The sequence below is a fragment of the Equus caballus genome, chromosome 1, assembly GCF_041296265.1.
Source record: "Equus caballus isolate H_3958 breed thoroughbred chromosome 1, TB-T2T, whole genome shotgun sequence".
NCBI classification, from domain to species: Eukaryota; Metazoa; Chordata; class Mammalia; order Perissodactyla; family Equidae; genus Equus; species Equus caballus.
The window spans coordinates 6,175,250-6,194,667 of NC_091684.1; the positions used below are offsets into that span (position 1 = coordinate 6,175,250).

The window sequence follows — 19,418 nt, forward strand, 5'->3', positions numbered from 1 at the left end:
CATCTACATACAGTACTAAATGCTACAAAGGTCACACCAGGTCTTCCCCGGCCACCATGCAGGCAGAGACACGCTCCTTTAAACATTCCCATGAGACCCCTGGCATCGGAGGGTGGGAATGTATCTGTTTTATCCCACCCGGTATCTTGGCATCGAGCAGGGTGCCAGGCCCCAAACAAGGGCTCAGTAAAACCGGTGGGACGACAGCAGAGGTGAGAATTTCAGTGTCCAGGAGTGGGGTCTGCTGAATCATCACTAGAAAGAGGACAGCAGGATGTGCTGGGACCCTACGCTGTGAGGACCATGTTCTCTGGACCCCCAATTGGGCCCCAATGTTGAAAAGTGAAGGTGCACTTAGGGGAACCTCAGAACAGATGAACTGGAGTCCACTCTCCCGGGCTGTCCAGACTTGGGGACAGGTGCACATTAGGGTCGTGGGTCTCCGACCCCGTCCTCATCTTTAGGACTGCCCCATAGCTGGATGGTAGGCAGGACTCACACAAGACTGGACTGGGCATAATGGGCCATTTGCTCCGAAGATTTTGGCTTGTGGTACAAGCAGTTTTCCAGAGTGGGAGGACTGACCAGCAGTTGCTCATGTGTGTGTGTGTGTGTGTGTGTGTGGTTGTGTGAGTGTGTGAATATGGTGTGTGTGTGTGCAGTGTGTTATGTGTGTGCGTGTATGGTGTCTATGGGTGTTTGTGGGATATGTGAGTGTGGTGTGTGTGTACTCTGCGTGCGAGTGTATGGCGTCTGTGTGTGTTTGTGGGGTGTGTGAATGTGGTGTGTGTGTACTCTGTGTGTGAGTGTGTGGTGTCTGTGTGTGTTTGTGGGGTGTGCATATGTATGCATACTTTGGGGAGGTTTCAACCAGGGTCTCATTATGACATTTTTGGGCCCTTGTCACTTCTGCCCTCATGGACCCCTTCTTCTATAAAAATATTAAGAATTTTATTTTATAACTATGTTAGTACAAAGATGAACGTAATCCAGGAAGGATTAGGTATATATTTTTTTCTGCTTTTAAAAGAAAGTAGATGGCTTCACAGGCCCCTAAAGGTGTGGTGGCCAGCCCTGGTCTCTGTGCTGGTGCTCAGGCGCTGGCCCACATCAGGAGTAGACACCCGAGGGCTGTCCAGACTCAGCCCAGGACCCAGGGCAGAGCTGCTTCCGGGGGGCACTTACGCTGCTGGGCACAGAGGCTGGGGCATGGTGGGGACTTCACATGTATTTATTGCATTAACTTTTGAATAATTCTGTGTCCTTGTCCCTGTCTTGTCCCCTCCAAGTCCCCACAAGACTGAAACTAACTGAGGAGGGTGTGTTTGTGGTGTGGGCCTGGGACAAAGACTCCAGATCACGGCTGTCTCCCATCTAGCCGGAAGGCAGCTGGTGACCTCAGACACCCATTGTCTGGGCATCATATCACTGGGCCGGATCTGTCCTGCTGCTGGCTCTCAGGGACAGTCACGGCCCACACAGGGCAGTCAGTGTGAAACCCCACACGTACAGTCCTCGTGGACTTGGCCGGCAGACCCTCCTGCCCAGGGCTGACAACCCTGAGGCAGAAATAGCTCTGGCTGAGCATGCATCAAGCTAGTTGAAAATGATTTGGAATAATTTACACTTTGAGGACAGCTATAGAAAGCAGAGCGTAAAAAATAGCCTTCTGGGTAGATTTAGAATCTTGCAGTTTCTAAGAGCTTCCTGTCTTTTTATTTTAAAAAGTCACACTTCGCTTTCAAAACATTATTTCCTAAAATTATCAGCTGTTGGTGTTCTTCCAGAAAAGAGGATGCTCTCTTGCCACCGGCCACAGAGGCTTTCCATTGTCCAGCCTCTTGGACACACGGGGCGTCCTGACCTCTGTCCTCAGGGCTCCCTAGAGCCACATCCATGACTGGGCTGCCAGCCCAGGGGCGTCTCATCAATCTGGTAAATTTACAGCCAGTCTCGGCTGGGGAAGGTGAGCAGAGGCAACGAAGGCGCATGGGCTGCTGTGGACCCTAACCCCACCCTGAGTCCGAGCAGGGTCCTTCAGCCCAGGGGCGTGGGGAGCAGACCCAAGTGCCATCTACATGAGGTCCCATGATGCAGCCCACTCCCATCCTGGGCCCACAGTTGGGCTGCGGCATCTCTGGCCAATGGCTCGGTTTAATCAGACACGCCTCTCTTTCAGTCTGTGTCCTGCTGATGTCAAATGCCAGATGCCACCCAGGTGGCCACCCCGGGCGCATCCTGAGCATCTCCATTCCACCATTCTGTAAAACCCAACGTCCCACCAGTGTGAAATGCGTCACATCCTGGCAGAGTCCCCTGTCCCTGATGACGGCTGGCACCTCACTTGCCTCTGGCACAGTGCTCCTGGGCCAGGAGGGGCTGGGCAGGACCCTCACCCTGGGGTAGAGGGAGAGAGAATTTATGGGGGAGGTTGGAAAGGCCTGTTCTGTATCCTGGAACAAGTTTGTACCTGGCAGAAAGGCCAGCTCACTTCCACAGCACAAGCCAGAGAACACGACTTGGAGAAGAAGTGCAGGAGGCTGGCCCTGCTGTTCCAGGCTGGTGACCCTCCAGGGAGGCAGTGCCCAACCTGGGCCATAACATCTGGGAGGAGGGGGGAGTGCAGGTAATTGCTACATCTGGTCATTAATTCTGCTGCCATGGAGTTTCCACCAAAAATACTCTTAGTTAACAATGTAAATATTACCTTTAAAGATAACAGGTTTAGTGATTAAGAGAGAAATGCAGGTAAGGAACACAGGAAAGTGCTTGGCACTGAGTAGGTCCTCAAAAAAACATTTGGCAGGTCAATGCATAAACTAATTAATTAAACTAATAATAGATGTTAATTTATAAATATCCTGATTTTTATTTGGTGCAAATTATTCCAAAGATTCCAAACCTCCTGCCATGGTTTTTTTTTCTTTTGAGCTACACAAGCCACCTACCTTGCGTCGTCCCTTTCTCTGATAACCCACAGGCAATCTGGCAGCAAATCCTCCAGGCTCGACCTTCCCAGTGTGTCCAGAATCTAACCGTGGTCCAAGCCACCCTTACGCTCAGCTGCATGACCACAGCAGCTTCCTGACCTGCCCCCTGCTCCTCCCTTGGTGCCTCTCCACATACGTGCTGGAGGAAAGATATGGGCTTCATTTCTCTAGTTTTAGTTGGATCACAGGCTCACAGTGGGCTCTGCAAAACCACATATACATCCCATGAATGCAGGCAAAATGGGAAAGAATTATTTCTATCGAGTGCTGAAAATCCAGAGACCACACAAATTGGCCAGTCTTCTCTTACTATGAGCAGATGGACTTGATTCTAATTCTAAAAATGCAACCGAGAGCTTACCTGCTGAGGCCCGCAGCACAGGAGGACCTGCCTGCCTGGGAGGGAGGCCTCGGGTTCAGGATTCAAACCTGAACTGAGTGGAGCCTTCCTAGGCTGCCATTCTGTCAGCCTGATGGGCAAAGCTGACAGGAAGGGTCAGGCTGGACGAAGGATGTCCAACCCTCCCTGGGCCAGATTTACAAAGGCAGCTTGGAACTCTGCAGGTTTGTCTTGGTGCCAGCAGGCTGTGAAAGCTGCCCCCAGGACACAGCCCATCCAGTGGTGCCCCTGGACAGATCTGTCTGTTCCCGGACCTCCCACCTCCCTGACCAGCCACCTCCCTGGCCTTGCCACCTCCCTGGCCTTGCCACCTCCCTGACCTGCCACCTCCCCGGCCTTGCCACCTCCCTGACCTGCCACCTCCCTGGTCTTGCCACCTCCCTGGCCTTGCCACCTCCCTGACCTGCCACCTCCCTGGCCTGCCATCTCCCTGGCCCTGCCACCTCCCTGGCGCCCATACTCCCCAGCCTATGGCCACCTTTAGCTGTTGGGGTTAACATCAGGTTGATTCTAAGCCTTCCTGCAAAGCTGCCAAAGCCCTGCAGGTTTTATTCTGTCATTTCTGTCCTTGGTCCCGGGGACTTGCTGCTGGTGGTCAAGAGAACTGAGTCTGAGACAGGGAGATGCCCAGGGCCACGAGCTGCCCTAGACCGAGGCTCAGGATTGGAACCAACAGGAGATGCCCTGCCAGCTGGTGCAGGCGGCACCCCTCTTGGCCCCCGGGCAGCCCAGGTCTCCACGGTGACACAGGCTTTGCCGCCAGACCCATGATAAAACAGGCTTTCCAAGCCCCACGTGGGGGCGGGTGCCTAGGCTCCCAGGGGCACCTGCTGAGCAGCTATGCAGCCACAGGTCCCTGATCTCCTCCGGGCACCGGAAGGCCATGCTGCCTGGACAGGCACAGTCACCGGGAGCTGCAAGGGAATGGCGAGTTTAGTCACAACACCACCCATCGTGCAAAAAAGGAAAATCTTACTGGGAAGGATGTTGGGATATCTGTTTTTTTCTCTGTTTTCTTCTTTATTGGCCTGTTCAAAAGTTCCTTGTATGTGTCCAGATGGCAGAGACTAGAAGAAAATGCAGAGTTAGCATTAAACGTGATGAATCCAAACGCAGCGTTTGTGTCAGCTTCCCTACTGAGCACAGGCATTAAGAAAACATGTCTCTGAGCAAACTACCTCCTGTCCATCGCCATCTCTGCCTCAGGTGCTGTGCCAGGCACCGGGCAGAGACCTGACGGAGACACAGACCCACCTTCCCTCAGGGCACCCTGTGTAGTGGGGTCAACTGAGATGGACAAAATGATGACCCCATAACTGGACCCTAAGCTGCATGAAGGCAGGGACTGGCCAGAGCATTGCCACCAAATCCCAGGGGGCCCAGTGGTCGTGGTCCAGAGCAGGCACTCCACAAATACGACAGAGCTCTGACAGGAGATGGGAGGAGCAAGGACACCTGTGGGAGGAGTTAGAAAGGGGGACTGTGACTTTGCGGGGGGATGAGGGAGAAAGGATCTTCACATGGTCCTCCCCTTGCTGCAGTCTCAAAGAGCGCTCTGTGGCCCAGCACAGGCATAGCTGGGGGGGGCGCTGAGAATGCAGACCCTTAGCCCCACCCCAGATCAGCAGAGCATTTACTGAGGTCCCCAGGGGACCTGCATGCACACTGAGTTTGAGAAGCACCTCAAGGACTCCTCCTTTTGTCTCGGATGAGGAAGTTGAAGCTCTGCTGGGACCCTATATCTGATGTGCGTCACAGTGGTCGTCAACTCAAGTGTCCTGACTTCTAGCTCTTTCCACCACTTGGAGACCCTCGATTCTTGTTGGCTCCAGCTGTCCTCCTGCGTTTGCTCACTGCTGGGACCCCCTCTGCGCTCAGGTGAGCTCCTCGCTGCACACAGTGGGAAAGAGCCTTTTGAACCCCAAGTCACATCCTTTAACATTCAACCTGACCATTGGCTGGACCGGGGGCCACCAGAATTCAAGTCAATAGTATTAATATTTATTGAGTGTGTATGATGTGCCAGGCACTGTGGGGGGAGCTGGGTCACCTGCTCGGCCTTCACAGCTCACCTATTATTAGGCGACACTAGGATCACCCGTTTTATAGATAAGGACACCGAACCCCCACTGGTTGCAAATTTGTCCACATTCACCTGGTTAGCAAGTGGTAGACACTGGGTGGGAACCCACAGCCTGGCCCGAGCTGGCACCTGGACCATGAGGAGGGTGCCCACTTCTTCCAGTGGGCAGAAAAGCAAGGGTCTCCGTGTGTGCCCTGTAAGTGCCCAGGAGACATGCACAGGCCTCGCAGTGCACCCTTGGGTCAAAGCCCAGGCCCTGGGCTTGGTCACGCCACAAGTCAGGCCCATCAGACCTGCTGCCCACGGGTGCCCAGAGCTCCCATCCCGGGTGGGGGCACTGCTCCATCACAGACTCAGCCCCTGCCAACGGGTGCTCTCTTTCCTCTGCTTTGGGGCCACCAAACCCGATGGCCACAGGTAGAGGCCGGTGTGGAAGCTAGCCTGGTGGGCACCTTGGCAAGGCTGATGGGCAGTTCTCCACCAGACCAGCACCTCCTCCTCCTCAAGTTCTCCATTCTTCATTAGAGCTGTGTTAACACTGACCTTGAGCTAACCTAAACATGAAATTGGTGATAATATTATAGGGCCTTCTCTTTTTCCACGCTCAAAAGCTTTTTTAACCCCAGTCCTGAAAATAAAAATGAGGCATGATACAGTAATGGTGGATGCATGACCTCATGCATTTGTCAAAACCCAAAACCCATAGAATGTACAACACTGGAACTCTGACTCTGGGCTTGAGTTAGTAATAATGTATCAATATCAGTTCACCAGTTATAAAAAATGGAGCACATGAATGCTAATAATCCGGGAAACAGTGCACGGAGAGATGGGGTCTATGGAAACTCTGTGCTTTCTGCGTAACTTTTCCATAAACCTAAAGTTGCTCTAAAATAAAAAATAAAGTCTATTAAAAATAACAAATTTAAAAAACAAAACCCCGAGAAGCCCCACTCTTCCTTGGAAGGTGAGGTGCTGTGGTGTGGAGGGTGGCATGGCTGTAGGGGTCTGAGTATCGAGGATGGACCTGGCTCTGACACCTGCCTATCGCGTGGCCCCACCAGCTGCTCGAGATCTGGAATATGGAGATGGGGGGTCAATACCCAGCCCTGTGGGCTGCTCAGAGCGTTGCTCAGGATGAGGCCAGCAAAGTGCTCTGTGCATCAGACCTAGAGCCTATGTGCAAGCACACAGAACAACTGGCTGCACGGAGCTGGCCCAGCACTTTCTCCTGCTCTCAATCTACCCGGGGACTCACACCTCTGAGCTGCTCAGGGCTAATGCGACAGCACCTGCGGAGGGTTCTGCTGTAGCTGGGTCACCCTGCAATGCCCCATGAGCCATGCATTTAATAAGTGGTAGATAAATACCCTGTGATTGGTTGTCTGATTACATAAATTGGCTGAAGAAGGTTTATTCTTTTGTCCGAGGTGAGATTTCATTTCAATGAGTGCACACGTGAGCCTCGCTCCCTTCCCTCCCCTCCTCGCTGTGCTGGGCAGGCAGCAGCAAAATTAGAAAAATAGACAAGGAGTCAGGGGTAGGCAGGTCCAGCAAGCTCCAGGGGCCGGTTCTGGTTTGTGTCTTGTGCTGGGACCTCTCCTGGTGACACCTCCTCTGTGGTTTTCTGCAACATTTATGACTGGGTTGGGTCCAGGTACTGGGCTTGAAGGAAACTGCCAGGATGGAGGCTGAGAAGATCTCGCTGGAGAGGGGATTTTTCCTTGCCCGAATGGCACTCACTGGCAGGGATTTAATCAGGGGCCTGGGAACGGACTCTGCTAAGACAGCGTTCTACCACTGCAGGGTGAAGACTGCGAAAAGGGACGTTCACAGAAGCCCTCCTGCAAATGTCGGCAGCTCCGGACGCCCCTTGTGCAGACACTGGGCTAAGCTGGGCACAGACCTCACCTCCTGCACATGTGATGACAATCTATTGGGGCGGGGAGTGCCCTCACTTCACAGATGAGGAAACTGAGGCAGAGTTAAGTTGCCCGAGCCCTCCAGGCTGGCGGCGTGGACCTGGGACAGGCACTCAGGCAGGCTGCCTCCTGCATTCATGCCTTGATCATCCGACCGCAGCACCAAACCCTCTTTATCCTCATCAAGTTCACCTCAGCTTTGATTGGCAACACACAAATGTCCACGCTCACTTGGATCGACTACTTTGAGACCCATCTGTCTCCCTGTCACAGTTTCTGGGAGAGTTGCTCAGGGCAGTGGGCAAGAAAAGAGAAAGAAGAGGAGTGAGGGCCCATCTCAAGTGTGTCCATCTTTGGAGCCAAGAATGGGCTGGTCCTGGCAGCTCCAATGCTCTTAGAATAGGGATGCCCCACAGAGGTGACTTGGGACACAGCTGCCCCTTGCTTGAGAGAGAAACAAACTGGGGTCCAGAAAGTAACAAGCAGCTTGCCTACCATGCCGCGGAGCCAGGACCAGGCTCCATGCTGCTAGATTGGAGCCCACTGCTCTCCATCACGCCATACCTCTACCCACCCTTCATGGAGCCAAGGGACTCCAGTGGGCAGCTGGGAAGGCAGGGCACGGCGAGGGGAATGAGGCACTTGTTCTGGGTACAAAATTGAAAGGGGTACTCCAAAACTCAGGAGTCAAGATAAAATACTATTTGAACGCCACATTAAAAAATAATCAGAATTAATGCAAAAAATCCATGATGACCAAAATCTCAAACTTAGGACCCGTAACAGTATGGTGAGAAGCCATGTTGGAGCCTGAGGCAAGCGGAAAACTCAGTCATAGTGATCTTATCTTTATTTGTCATTGTGCATGGACTTCTTGCATTCATTTTGATATTTTTAAATGTTGCATCAAAGTATTATTTACCCTGACGACTGAGTGTTTTGGTGTCCCCTTAAATTTTGCACCTGAGGCCAGCGCCTCACCTAGCTGACCCCACTCCTGGCCCTGCTCCCTCGGAGCTGCCCTCACTTTTGACATGGCAACAGAGCCAGCAGTTCCAACTTGGAGCTCCACTCTTCTCCACATGGAGAAACACAAGTGCAAAGTGAAATAGGACAAGAGGGAGGGGAAAATGTCTTGTCACTGAAAACCTGGATAGCTATTTTGAAAATGGAGAATTAGTTTCCCTTGTCAGGCTGAGAGATTGCAAAACAATACTGCTTGGAGCTGTCTTTCAATATGACCTAATTTCTCAAAAAAGGGGACACATTTGGAAACAATTAAAAGGCAGCTAGATAAAGGCAGACAAGACTTGTGCTAAAAAAAAAAAAAAACAAAAAAGCGAAGTACAGTTGAAATGCGCCATCACCCTCCGTGCCCTCACAGGTTTTGTTTCTGTGCAAAAAGTTATGTCTGCAGCAGAATTCACACCATCTTTAGATACAACAATTGCACAACACGTTGCTATTGACAAAGTCCACTGTCTGAGCCTCACTTTTGAGCTGTAAAGTCATTAAGACAGGCCCCCTCCCCAGCCCCTTTCACAGAAGCTGGAGGCCAGCTTTCAGGGGACTGACTGACGTGCCAGGGCCAGGGCGCAACAGGCAGGGCAGGACTAGTCAGCTGTCCCGCGGGAAACCGTCCTCTCCAAACTCAAGACTCGGCACAGTGCTGTGTACAAAATGAGGAAGATGCATAAAATAAACTCAAAACACCATCAGGGAGAAACACTGAACAGCAAAATCCAAGACAACACTTTCCAGTGTCTGTCTGTTTGCCTCCCTACCCATCCATACATCTGTTTGTCTGTCTGTCTATCCATCTATCGGGTTCACAATTCATAGGACATTAAGTTAAAAATTAACACAAGGGAGGTGTCATTAATATAGATTTGCATGTTTTCTCGAGAGTTAAGAGAATCACTTTGCTCCCATGGGGACCATCCCAGTTGGTTAAATCCGTCTTAGCTGCTGCCGTTGCTAAATTCAGGGAGGTAATGCATCCAAAACAGCAGGAGCAGGATTAAAACCAGCAGAGACTCGCGCTTACGCTGACCCAGCAGACACCAAGGGCCGTCAGAAGCAGACCTGCTGTCCCTCAAGGTGTCCCCGCAACCGTTTAATTGCTGTTGTGATGGTGGTTCAGAAGAGGGACATTTCTCCCTGCAGTGAGATGCTCCAGCTCTCAGAAGCCTGGAAATGGATGGTTTGGGGTTCCATTGCTTTCAACGAGAAATTGTCACGCTGTGGTCTGCTCAGGCCCTGGTCTTCCTTCTTACTGAGATGACAGATGACAGTGTTTCTGTCACCCTTGACTTTAGAACATGGCACCCAGTGTGTCCGAGTGGGAAGAAGCCTTCGGGAACATCAGACTCAACCGTCTCATGAGTGACCAATGAGTGTTAGTGAAGGTGCATTGCGGTGGAAACCAGGTGTCCTCGGACCCCCATTTTTGGGACAGTGCGCTGACACAAGAGTTCTAAATCTTTGGGATAACTTATCCTGAAACATATAACATTATGTTTCCCAATTCTCTACCACATGACATGAAGACGAAGGGGGTCCCCCCAACTCACATTGAACTCCTCGCGGAACCTCTTGCAGTCATCGGCCGAGCGGACGCGGATCTCCTCCTCCAGGTGCCCCACGGGGATGGGAAAGTACTTCTTGGGCCCGGAGGGGGACCTGCTGAGAAGCATGACTCTTTGCTGCTCTGTGAGATCAAAAGAAACATGGGGGCCGTTTGGTCATATTCCATGATGGGTGATTCGTTAACCAGACTGACAACATTTCTGGAGAAATGACACAGCTGGAGTCGGGGATACTCCTCTCAGATACTGTAGCCTGGAGCCAAAGGGCCCTGAGCAACTGAATGAAAAGATCTGTGTCCTATAACACACCCACTTCATTGTAAGTGATGGGCATCCCTCTGGCTGTGTTACCTGCTCTTGCCAACCACAGATGCCTCATCTTCCCAGCTCGCCCACCCCCCACCCGCCGCTCCTTCCCTCCGGCCCGGCCCCTGCTCCTTAAGAGATTCAGGCAGCTTCCCACTCCAGCTGTTTCCAGCTTTGGAAAGAGAGAAGAGTAATTATAGGCTTCTGGGTGCAAGTTGGGAACAGACTGGGAATCAATTAGGATATGAGTCTCCCTCAGCCTTGTCTTCTTTGTAACAAATAGTCCTGGTTACTCAAACCCCATAAGGCCCAAGAGAAATAAGTGAAATCATCCTCAGTTTTTTTGGGGGGAAGTCGGGGGAGGCAAGGAAACGTTGAACAGGAGAAGGGTGGGCTGCAAGGGAGTTCCTGGACAAATGGCTTCCACAAATTCAGAGTGAAAAAAAAAAAAGAAATCACTCGCACGTGCTTCTCTTCCTGGGGAACAAGCTGATATTCTTGACAAGGTCAACATGATAACTTTGCTGTCACACTCGCGAAAGGGCCGGTCCCCACCTGCAGAGCTGCTCTGCCAAGAGCTCCCTGCAGGGCTTACTCCTCCAGGAGACAGAGCGTCAGAAGAGCATGGCTGGGCCTCACCCCTCATGGGCCACACCCTCTTCCCTCCCATTCAGGCTGTGGAAATGTGCAGGGCGGGACAGGGGGCCTGGAAGGTGGCGCTGGAAGCCACATGATCGTCCAGAAGGGTCCCCAGTCCCCCAAGCACTGCCAAACTGCTGTCCAGAGGCTCGGTCCTCCGTGTGACTCATATTCATTCTATTATTTCAGGGTCGGTTTTGCAATTCTGCCTGAAGTCTGACAGCACTGTTAATTCCCCCAAACCATGGCACAATTAGGTAGCGAGCTGACTAGAGGAAGCCGTAGTCACTGGTGTGAACAAACATTTTAAAAGCCTCTGCTTCACACACCTTTCTCGGCCATCTCGACGTGAGGAAAGAAAACCAATGGCTTTGTAAGTAGCATTTACAAGTTAGTAACTGAACTTAGAACCTAAAAGAAAGGTTGGAAATGCCCCCAACTGACTCAGATCCTCCCTAAATACCGAACATGTGAGCAGATGGAGTCTCCTCTCAGCTCGACCATAAAACGGTGCGATTCCAGGGCCCCTGGGGAGCACTTCAGGCTACGAACCAGACTGTCTCCCATTAGAATGATTTTAAGGACTTACTGAAATCTGTTATGTCAAAACCCTGTAGAAACGACAGGATATGAACAGTGTCTCCAAAAAGCCACAAACTGAAAGGTCTCAAGCATCTGTTTCACATCAGAGAGCAAATGAGAAAAGTTTTGATAGGGTGATATTCTACGGTTATAAACGACAGCATTACACCAGGTAAAACGAGATGGAAGCCCCGACACTGGATTTCCTGAACACTGAGATGCTAAAGGAGGACAGCCCAGTGTGAGTGAGGAGAGAACACAGCCTCCCAGCCTCCGCCCCGAGGCTTCTGTACCTTGTTCTTCCAGGATCCCGTTGGGCATCTTCTTGTCGTTGGCGCTGACCACCGCTTTCCTCTGCTTCCTGAACCTTAGAGACACGGACCCATTAGGTTTCAGCAGAGGGAGGTTTCCAAGAGCCCAGAGCCCCTGGACCACCATACCCACCAGGTGAGCCGGGAGAAGCTACTCCTGTTGCTCATGGCTGAGCCGTGCTGACCGCCTGCCTCCTGCAGCCCCGCCACCCGCCACCCGCCGCCCTCTGCCGCCCCAGCCTACACCCCGAAGTCACAGCCTCGTGGGTGCTCATTTCCTCATTCGAGCCGGTCGGGGCAAGTCAGCGGGCGGACACTCCTACCTGAAGAAGTAGGCGGCTAGGAGCAGAAAGAGCAGGAAGAGCAGCAGCGGCAGCAGCAGCCAGGCCAGCAGGGGCTGGGGTGCCCTAGGGTCCGGAGGGCCTGGGGGGCAGAAGCGGGTCCCCGTCAGGACACGAGGCACGAGGCAAGGACTTGAGGGTGGGGCAAGTGGTGTCTTGGCAAGGAAAGGTTCCCAGCACCAGACTGCACTTTACAGTTGACAAATTAGTTCCCCTTCCAGCCTGTCAGCCCTTCTTCCCACACGCCGGAACCTCACTTTACAGTTTGCAAAGTCACTCCTTCATCAGCCCTTCTTCCCTGACTTGTCCGAGGTCCCCGGGCCAGGGGCAGTGAAGGCACCACGGGGAGTCCCCCAGACCCTCGCGTGGCCTGCTTCCCGGGTCCCAGGGTGCCTGCCTCCGCCCAAATGGGGAAGTGGAGGTACAGACCCGCTGCTGCTCTGTCCCAGGACCAGTGTGGGGAGCTCCCAGGGCCCCGGGCTGGGGTGAGGCCGGCAGTCACTCCGGATCCCACCCGCCCAGAGGAAAGCTGGCCCTCAGGCCCCCGCCTCACTCTTCTTTCATCTGTCCTTCTTACCTGCGGGGTTGACCTTCCTCAACCTGAAGGTGCCACATTCCTGGACCCAGCACAGCCCCCTTGTGGTTGCCCAGGACTTGCTCCATAAGCCCAAATTCCGAGGGGCTCTGGTGGCCTGGCAGCCACCCTCAGACCCCACTCCCTCCCCCCATGTTCTGACTTAACTCCTGCCTCCCCATACTGCCATGCTGCCCTGTCCTCGCCAAATTGCCCTCGCTCCCCAAGGAGTACTTCAAAGGCCTCCTCCTCCATGAAGCCTACTGGGCTCCCCTGCTGTGCATCCCAGAGGGGCTCTATATGTGAAGCACAGACGTGCTCTCCTGAAGTGAATGGGCCCTCCGGGTGACCACCTTCTTTCCAGTTCAGTGGAAGCCCCTCAAAAGCAACCACTGGGCTTTCATTGCTTTGAGTTCACTGAGCACAGCCTCGGCCCCTGAGCCCAGTGGGGGCTCTGCAGCCCTGCAGTCTCCCTCACACCCCTTCCCCATATATTCTAAAAGTTGCAACCTCCATCTCACCCCCTAGGATATAATCTCCCCGGGAGCAGGTCATCCCTGTACCTACCAGGCCTCTCATTGACTCTGGCGCTCTGTAAGCGGTCAAGCATACATTTCTACTAAATGAGGAAATTTTACCCACTCGAGCGACTATTAGATATAGCAGTGTACTGAGGGACAGTTGATCTGTGATGAGGAGGTAGCTCTGCCACTGTAAACCTGGCCAATCTACAAAACACCCTCGTTCCATGCTGCACAGTGCCTCCCCCACCTGGCTAGTGACGTTCACATGCCAAGTTGTAGTGTGAGGCCAGGGTGACACAGGCTGAGCCACTAGGAGCGTCTGCCCCAGTCCTTCCATGGGACCTCACCTGCTGCAGAGCTTGCCTGGGGAGCCAACCTGGCCTGAGGCTTCCACACCTGCCGCTCCACGGAGTACCCCTCCCCCTCTGCCAGGACCTTGAAGCAAACTCAAGCCCAGGCTGATGGAGGAGACGCTTGACACCAAGGGGCAGAGCTGGGCCCAGCCCTGGAGGGGGCCTGGGTGCTCCACACCCTGGACTGGGCTCCATCCCTTCCTGGCCAAATGCAGCCACAGAGCGTGGGTGGGTGCTCTTCGCCTCTCCCAGGGCGTGGCCACTGTGGAGTTCCCACTTCTGCATTTGCACAGAGGTCAGGCTGCCTGACTCAACTTCATCTTTGGCAGTGACTGACTGGCCAGCTCGTGGGTCCAAGGGTTGGGTGGATCTGGCTGGGGGTGTGGGCCTGCCCTGGATCTTTGGGGAGCACCTACACCACTGACATCCCATCCTTGGGGGCCTTGCCAGAGGGGTCCAGGGTCCAGCCTCCACGCTCATGCTGCCCGAATACGGCTGCCGTTATGGACATGGATGATTCCATAGCACGCCCTTGAGGACCAGGGCTGAAATGGCCCAGGGCCCCAGAGAGGGCTGTGCACATGGGCAAAGTGAGAGAGCACAGGGGCAAATGGGCTCCCCTGCTGGGGCTTCCTGCCATTCGTCAGCAGCTGCCTCTGCTTTGGAGGGCAGAGGTCAGATGGGAACACCCAGGGGCCAGCAGGCCGAGTAGCAGCCTGGGGAAGTGGAGAGTACACACCCTGTCTCTGAGGCATAGCCTCTCAGCCTCAGCCCACCGGGCCGAGCGGAAGATGGGCCCAGAGTGCCCAGTTCTTCCAAGTTTCCAGAAGAAGTCCATATTTTTGTGTAAAAATTATCTGAGTTTTAAATATTGGTAAGTAATTCAACCTAAATACAATTTTGAAAAACACTGTGGGCCAGAAAGAACCCCTGTGGGCTGGGCTTTGTGCCCTGGGCACCGAGGTGCTCTGCACAGGAATCAGGGTGACAACTGAGAGGAAATCCCGGCATCACTTTCTGTTTTCACTTCATGTGGATAGGCTCAGACTGGGCGGAGCAGAGGCTCAGGGTGGGAGGAGCCGAGGGGAGCCTCTCCTGGCTGTCAGTGCTCAGAAGGTCAACTGGGAGCAGGCTTCTGCCCAAATTCCACCCAGCTGATGCCCCAAGTCAAGTGTGTGTGGATGTTCATGCAAACTGTGTGCACATGCACACCTGGGAAGCATGCGTATACATGTGCACGTCTGCGTACATGGAATCTGGTCCTGGAGATGGAAAGTCACAGGCTTGAGTGTGAGTTTCAAGCTTAAGCCGTGCATCTGCACACCTAAACCTGGGCAGATGCCTGCCATGCTGGAAGGCCCTGCGAGGCAGGTGGGGGCAGCAGGTGGGTGGGGAGGGCCCCTAGGTTCCTGCCTCCACCCTAGAGAGCTGTGTGTGAGGCCCTGCTGAAGTGACCCCTCTCTGGGTTCCTCCCCCACTTATAGTAAGGGCTCTGGACAACGGCCCTCCAATGAGGACATGCTCTGCCTTGGAGGTCCACGGGAGAGGAAACAGTTGGGGTGGGGTGGGAGAGGAGAAGAGGGAAGGAAAGAAGGTGGGGGAACAGTGAGATGAGCTGTGTTCTGGGGGGCCCCCCGCAGTCCCCAGAGGACCCAGCTGCTCATGGGCAGAGGGGGCTGGACCAGTGAGTTCTATCTCTGTGTGCTCCTGTGCTCTCTCTCCCCTCTGCCTTGTACGTTGTGTTGGGTTCTAGGCTATTCGAGCAACACAGGGATCCAGGCCTGCTGCAACACGTTCAAACCAAACACAAAATAAACGAGTCCTCCCGTTCCCTTTCCCAGAGTCACACATGGTTACACTTTGGAATGGATCTTCCCTGACGTTTTCCTACACGTTGACATTCCTAAATCGACAGGCTGGGTAAGCAACGGGAGTCCCGCTCCTCTCTCATCGCATCTAAGACTCCACGGACTGTGGGACGCGCTGTTATTTTTATGAACCACTAAGGCAGAAAAAAGGGATGCTATTTGTAATTGTGGATACTATCAGTTTTAAGGCACCTAACGATATAGCAACGTTAAATCCGAAAAGGAACAAAAACAGACAAGACACCCCATCTGGGCAGCTCTGTGACTCGCCTGTCTCATCCAGTCTGCCATTTTGGAATTTCCCCATCAGCACACGTCACACTCTTCCTTTTGTTGAACCGCCGCTTAGACTTCCACTTTTTGGATAAACCAAGATTTGGATGGACATTTAGGTTGTTTCCAACTTTTTTGCTATTACCTACAAGTTTGCATCTTGTATCTCTCTTTGTGTATCTCGAAAGTGTTGCTGTAGGACAGCTCCTGGAAGTGGACCTTCTGCCTCAGTGTGCACACATACGAAATTGCCATAGAAACTGCCAAAACGCCACCTCGGCGTTCCCAGTGTCCACGCTCACCTAGAGTGTGTGACAGAGCCTTTTCTCCTGGACAGCAACAACCCTTGTGAGGTCTGTCCATCTGATAAGCAAAATAATACCATTTCAACTTGCATTTCCCTGATTTCTAGAGAGTGAAGCATCTTTTCCTGATTAGTGAAACATAATTAATTAGATATTTGTATTTTGCCTGGTCATATTCTTTACCATTTTCACAGTGTGTGGTGTTTTTCTAATTAATTTTCAGGAATCCTTCATATAACACGGACAATAACAATAAAATTTTGCTGTACAATTTGTAAATATTTCCCTTCAACTCCTTGTGTAAAAGAACGGCTTTTGATGATTATTAGCACGTGCTGTTCAATGAGCAAACGAAATGATTTCCGGTTATTCTGGCCCACTACAGCAGTGTACTGTTACCACAAACGATACTTCAGCCTACTTTCTGGAAACAGACGAAGCTTCAGAGGGCACTTCACAGGGCTAGGTTCCCCTCCAGAATTCTAGGCCCACGGAGCCTGGCTATACCGCATAACTGAGGCCTTGAAGTGGGGCCGGCCTGTGTTTCCTTCTCTGTCATGTGACCAGGTGCAGCTGCTACGCTGCAAGGAGGTGGGAGTTTCACATGTGTGCTGGTGGGTGTGAGATCACACAAGAGCCCCTCTTTCTGAAAGGAGCACCTGACCTCACAGCAATGTTATCACTTCATGTTCAAGGAGCTGAAAAGGCCCGGGGGGGAGGGGGTCACCCTGACGGGCCCATGGGGCCATCTGCAGAGCTCCAGCACTTCTTCCCTACTTTTGGGCCAATGATGCTCTGCCTGGTTGAATGTTTTTGTTAAACGTCCCCACAGATGTTGGGCATCAGGCTAGCAGAGGCCAGCTCCTCTCTGCCTGGCACAGGGAGGTACCATCCTCAGGCTCCCAGGCTGCAGCATACTGCAACAACCCAGCACCCAGAGGGCCTGCTGGGAATGAGGCAGCAGGACGAATGCAGTTTCTGTTTGCTGGGGGCTCCTGTCTTTCCTTCTTTCTTGTTTTCTTGCTGAGGAAAATTGGCCCTGAGCTAACATCTGTGCTAGTCCTCCTCCATTTTATACGTGGATCACCACCACAGCATAGCTGACGAGTGGTGTAGGTCCACACCCAGGATCTGAACCTGCGAACCTGGGCCGCTGAAATGGAGTGTGCTGAACTTAACCACTACATCATGGGGCCGGCCCCTCCTGTCTTTCTTTTGTTGTGGTTTCTGGATTTCTCCAGGTTTCAACGTGAGGAGATGCTGTTCACTGCAAAGACGAGCAGGCATCTAGAACGGCTCCCCTTGCTTGAGGGCTCACGTCAGGGACGGAGCTTCATCGGGGGGGGGCCACAGGTACATGTAGAGGGCGCTTGTTCAGAGTTAGGAAATCACATGAAGTTCTTGAGCTGGGTAGAGATTGAACCCCTGACCCCATGCCGAATGGTACCAAGTCTAATCGCCTTGTCCAACATTTTTTCTGGAGGGAGGTTGAAGGGCTTTCACGAAGCCTTGTGATGACCAAGTCTGATGCTTAATTTCATGTGTCAACTTGACTGGGTCACAGAGTGCCCAGACATTTGGTCAAACATTATTCTGAGTGTTTCTATGAGGGTGCTGTTTGAATGAGATTCAACATTTAAATTGGTAGTCTGAGCAAAGCAGACTGCCCTCCTCGTTGTGGGTGGGCCTCACCCAGTCAGTTGAAGGCCTGAATAGAACAGAAAGGCTGAGCCTCCTGTAAGAGGGAACTCTTCCCGCCTGACTGCCTTCCAACTGGAACATTGCTCTTCCTGGCTCTACAGTAGCCTGCCAGCCTTTAGAGTCAAACTGGGACAGTGGCTCTGCAGATTTTGGACTCACTAGCCTACATAGTCATGTGAGCCAATTCCTCTTAATAAATATAAATATAGATATCAATATAAGTATCTATCTTATTGATTCTGTTCCTCTGGAGAACCCTGACCAATACACCAAGGGATCAGAGAAGTTCTTGGGTTTTATGTTTGGGCATCTTGGGGGATGGAGGGGAAGGGGGTGGAGCAGGTGTGTGGGGGCTGGCAACAGGCCCTGGTGTAGAGTGAGGGGACCAGCCCTTGCTGGTGACAGACTCCTGCTAACCCTGCCATGGGAAGGAGCCGGCAGCCACAGACCAGCCAGGAAGTCGACCATGGAGGCATCAACGTTGCCCAGGAAATCCATATCAACTCCGTGAGGACCCTGAACTCACCTACTTGGGCCTCTCTCTACACTGGGCACCTGTCCATGAGGGAGACACCGAGGGGGAACGGAAGAGCCAACTCTCTGGGTAATGAGAGATTGGCTGGTGACAGGCCTCCTGTGACACACTCTCCTCTAAACAGTAATGACCAATGTTGATGAGCCTTCCACACCCCAGGGAGGTTACTCCTCTAATCCTCACAGCATGTCAAAAAGTAGGTGCTATTACCACCTCCATCTACAAATGGAGATACTGAGGCACAAAGAGATTCAGTAACTTACTCAAGGTCACTCGGCCAATAAGTGGTGGAGCTAGAATTGAACGCTGGGGGTGTGAACCAGGAGCATTCGCTCTCGTTTCTTCTTCTCCTCTCCTCTTTGCTTCAACTTAGCAAGGTATTTATTTTATTAGGGTAAAATTCACATGTTATAAAACACACCTATTTTAAGCATACACTTGTCAATGATTTTTAGGAAATTCACAGAGCTGTGCAGCCATCACCACAATCCAGTTTTAGAACATTTCCATCAACCCAGTAAGATTGCTTCTGGCCTATCTGTGGTCACTCCACATCCACCCCCTGCTCAGCCCCGTCAACCACCAGCATCCTTCCTCCCCTCATGGATTTGCCTGTTCCAGGACTTTCACATAAAGAGAACCACACAGCAGGTGTCTTTTGTGTCCAGCTCCTTTCACTTGGCCTGTTCCCACGGTCCATGTATCAATGGATTCTCTTTCCTGTTCTCCTAACTTTCACAACGTAAAAGGTAAGAGAACAGAATGATGAACCCCCATGTATCTGCCACCCAACTTTCTCAACAGGACGAGGCCGACTGTGCCCATCTTTACCCCCCCACCTCCCGTCCCGCCACTTACTCTTTGCCAAGTCACTCCTAGACATCACATCATTTCACTCGTAAATACTTCAACACGCATCTCTAAAAGGTAAAGACTCATTTTTTTAAATAAATCTAACTCCTATACCAACATCTCACCTAAAAATATTAATAATAATTTCTAAATCTTGTCAACTGTCATGTCAGTGTTTCAACGTCCCCGACTGACTTATGACTTTGTTCAGGGCGGGTCTGAATAGACCCTGCACGATGGGGTCGGGATTGCTAACCCTCTGCTCTCCTGT

General features: G+C 52.4%; 1 protein-coding gene across 19 annotated transcripts in view; it reads right to left on the reverse strand.

The window, feature by feature from the left end:
* The window catches only part of PTPRE (protein tyrosine phosphatase receptor type E), a 171,607-nt gene that overhangs the window by 26,491 nt on the left and 125,698 nt on the right, over nt 1-19,418 (reverse strand). For 15 of the 19 annotated variants that reach the window (XM_070251996.1, XM_023637050.2, XM_070252063.1 and 12 more), the window contains 4 exons: nt 12,145-12,244; nt 11,804-11,877; nt 9,969-10,105; nt 4,367-4,457 (listed from right to left, as the gene is read on the reverse strand). In XM_070251996.1, coding sequence (XP_070108097.1) covers nt 4,367-4,457; nt 9,969-10,105; nt 11,804-11,877; nt 12,145-12,244 — 402 coding nt within the window. The other 4 variants (XM_070252248.1, XM_014733259.3, XM_070252167.1 and 1 more) reach the window with 2 other exon arrangements.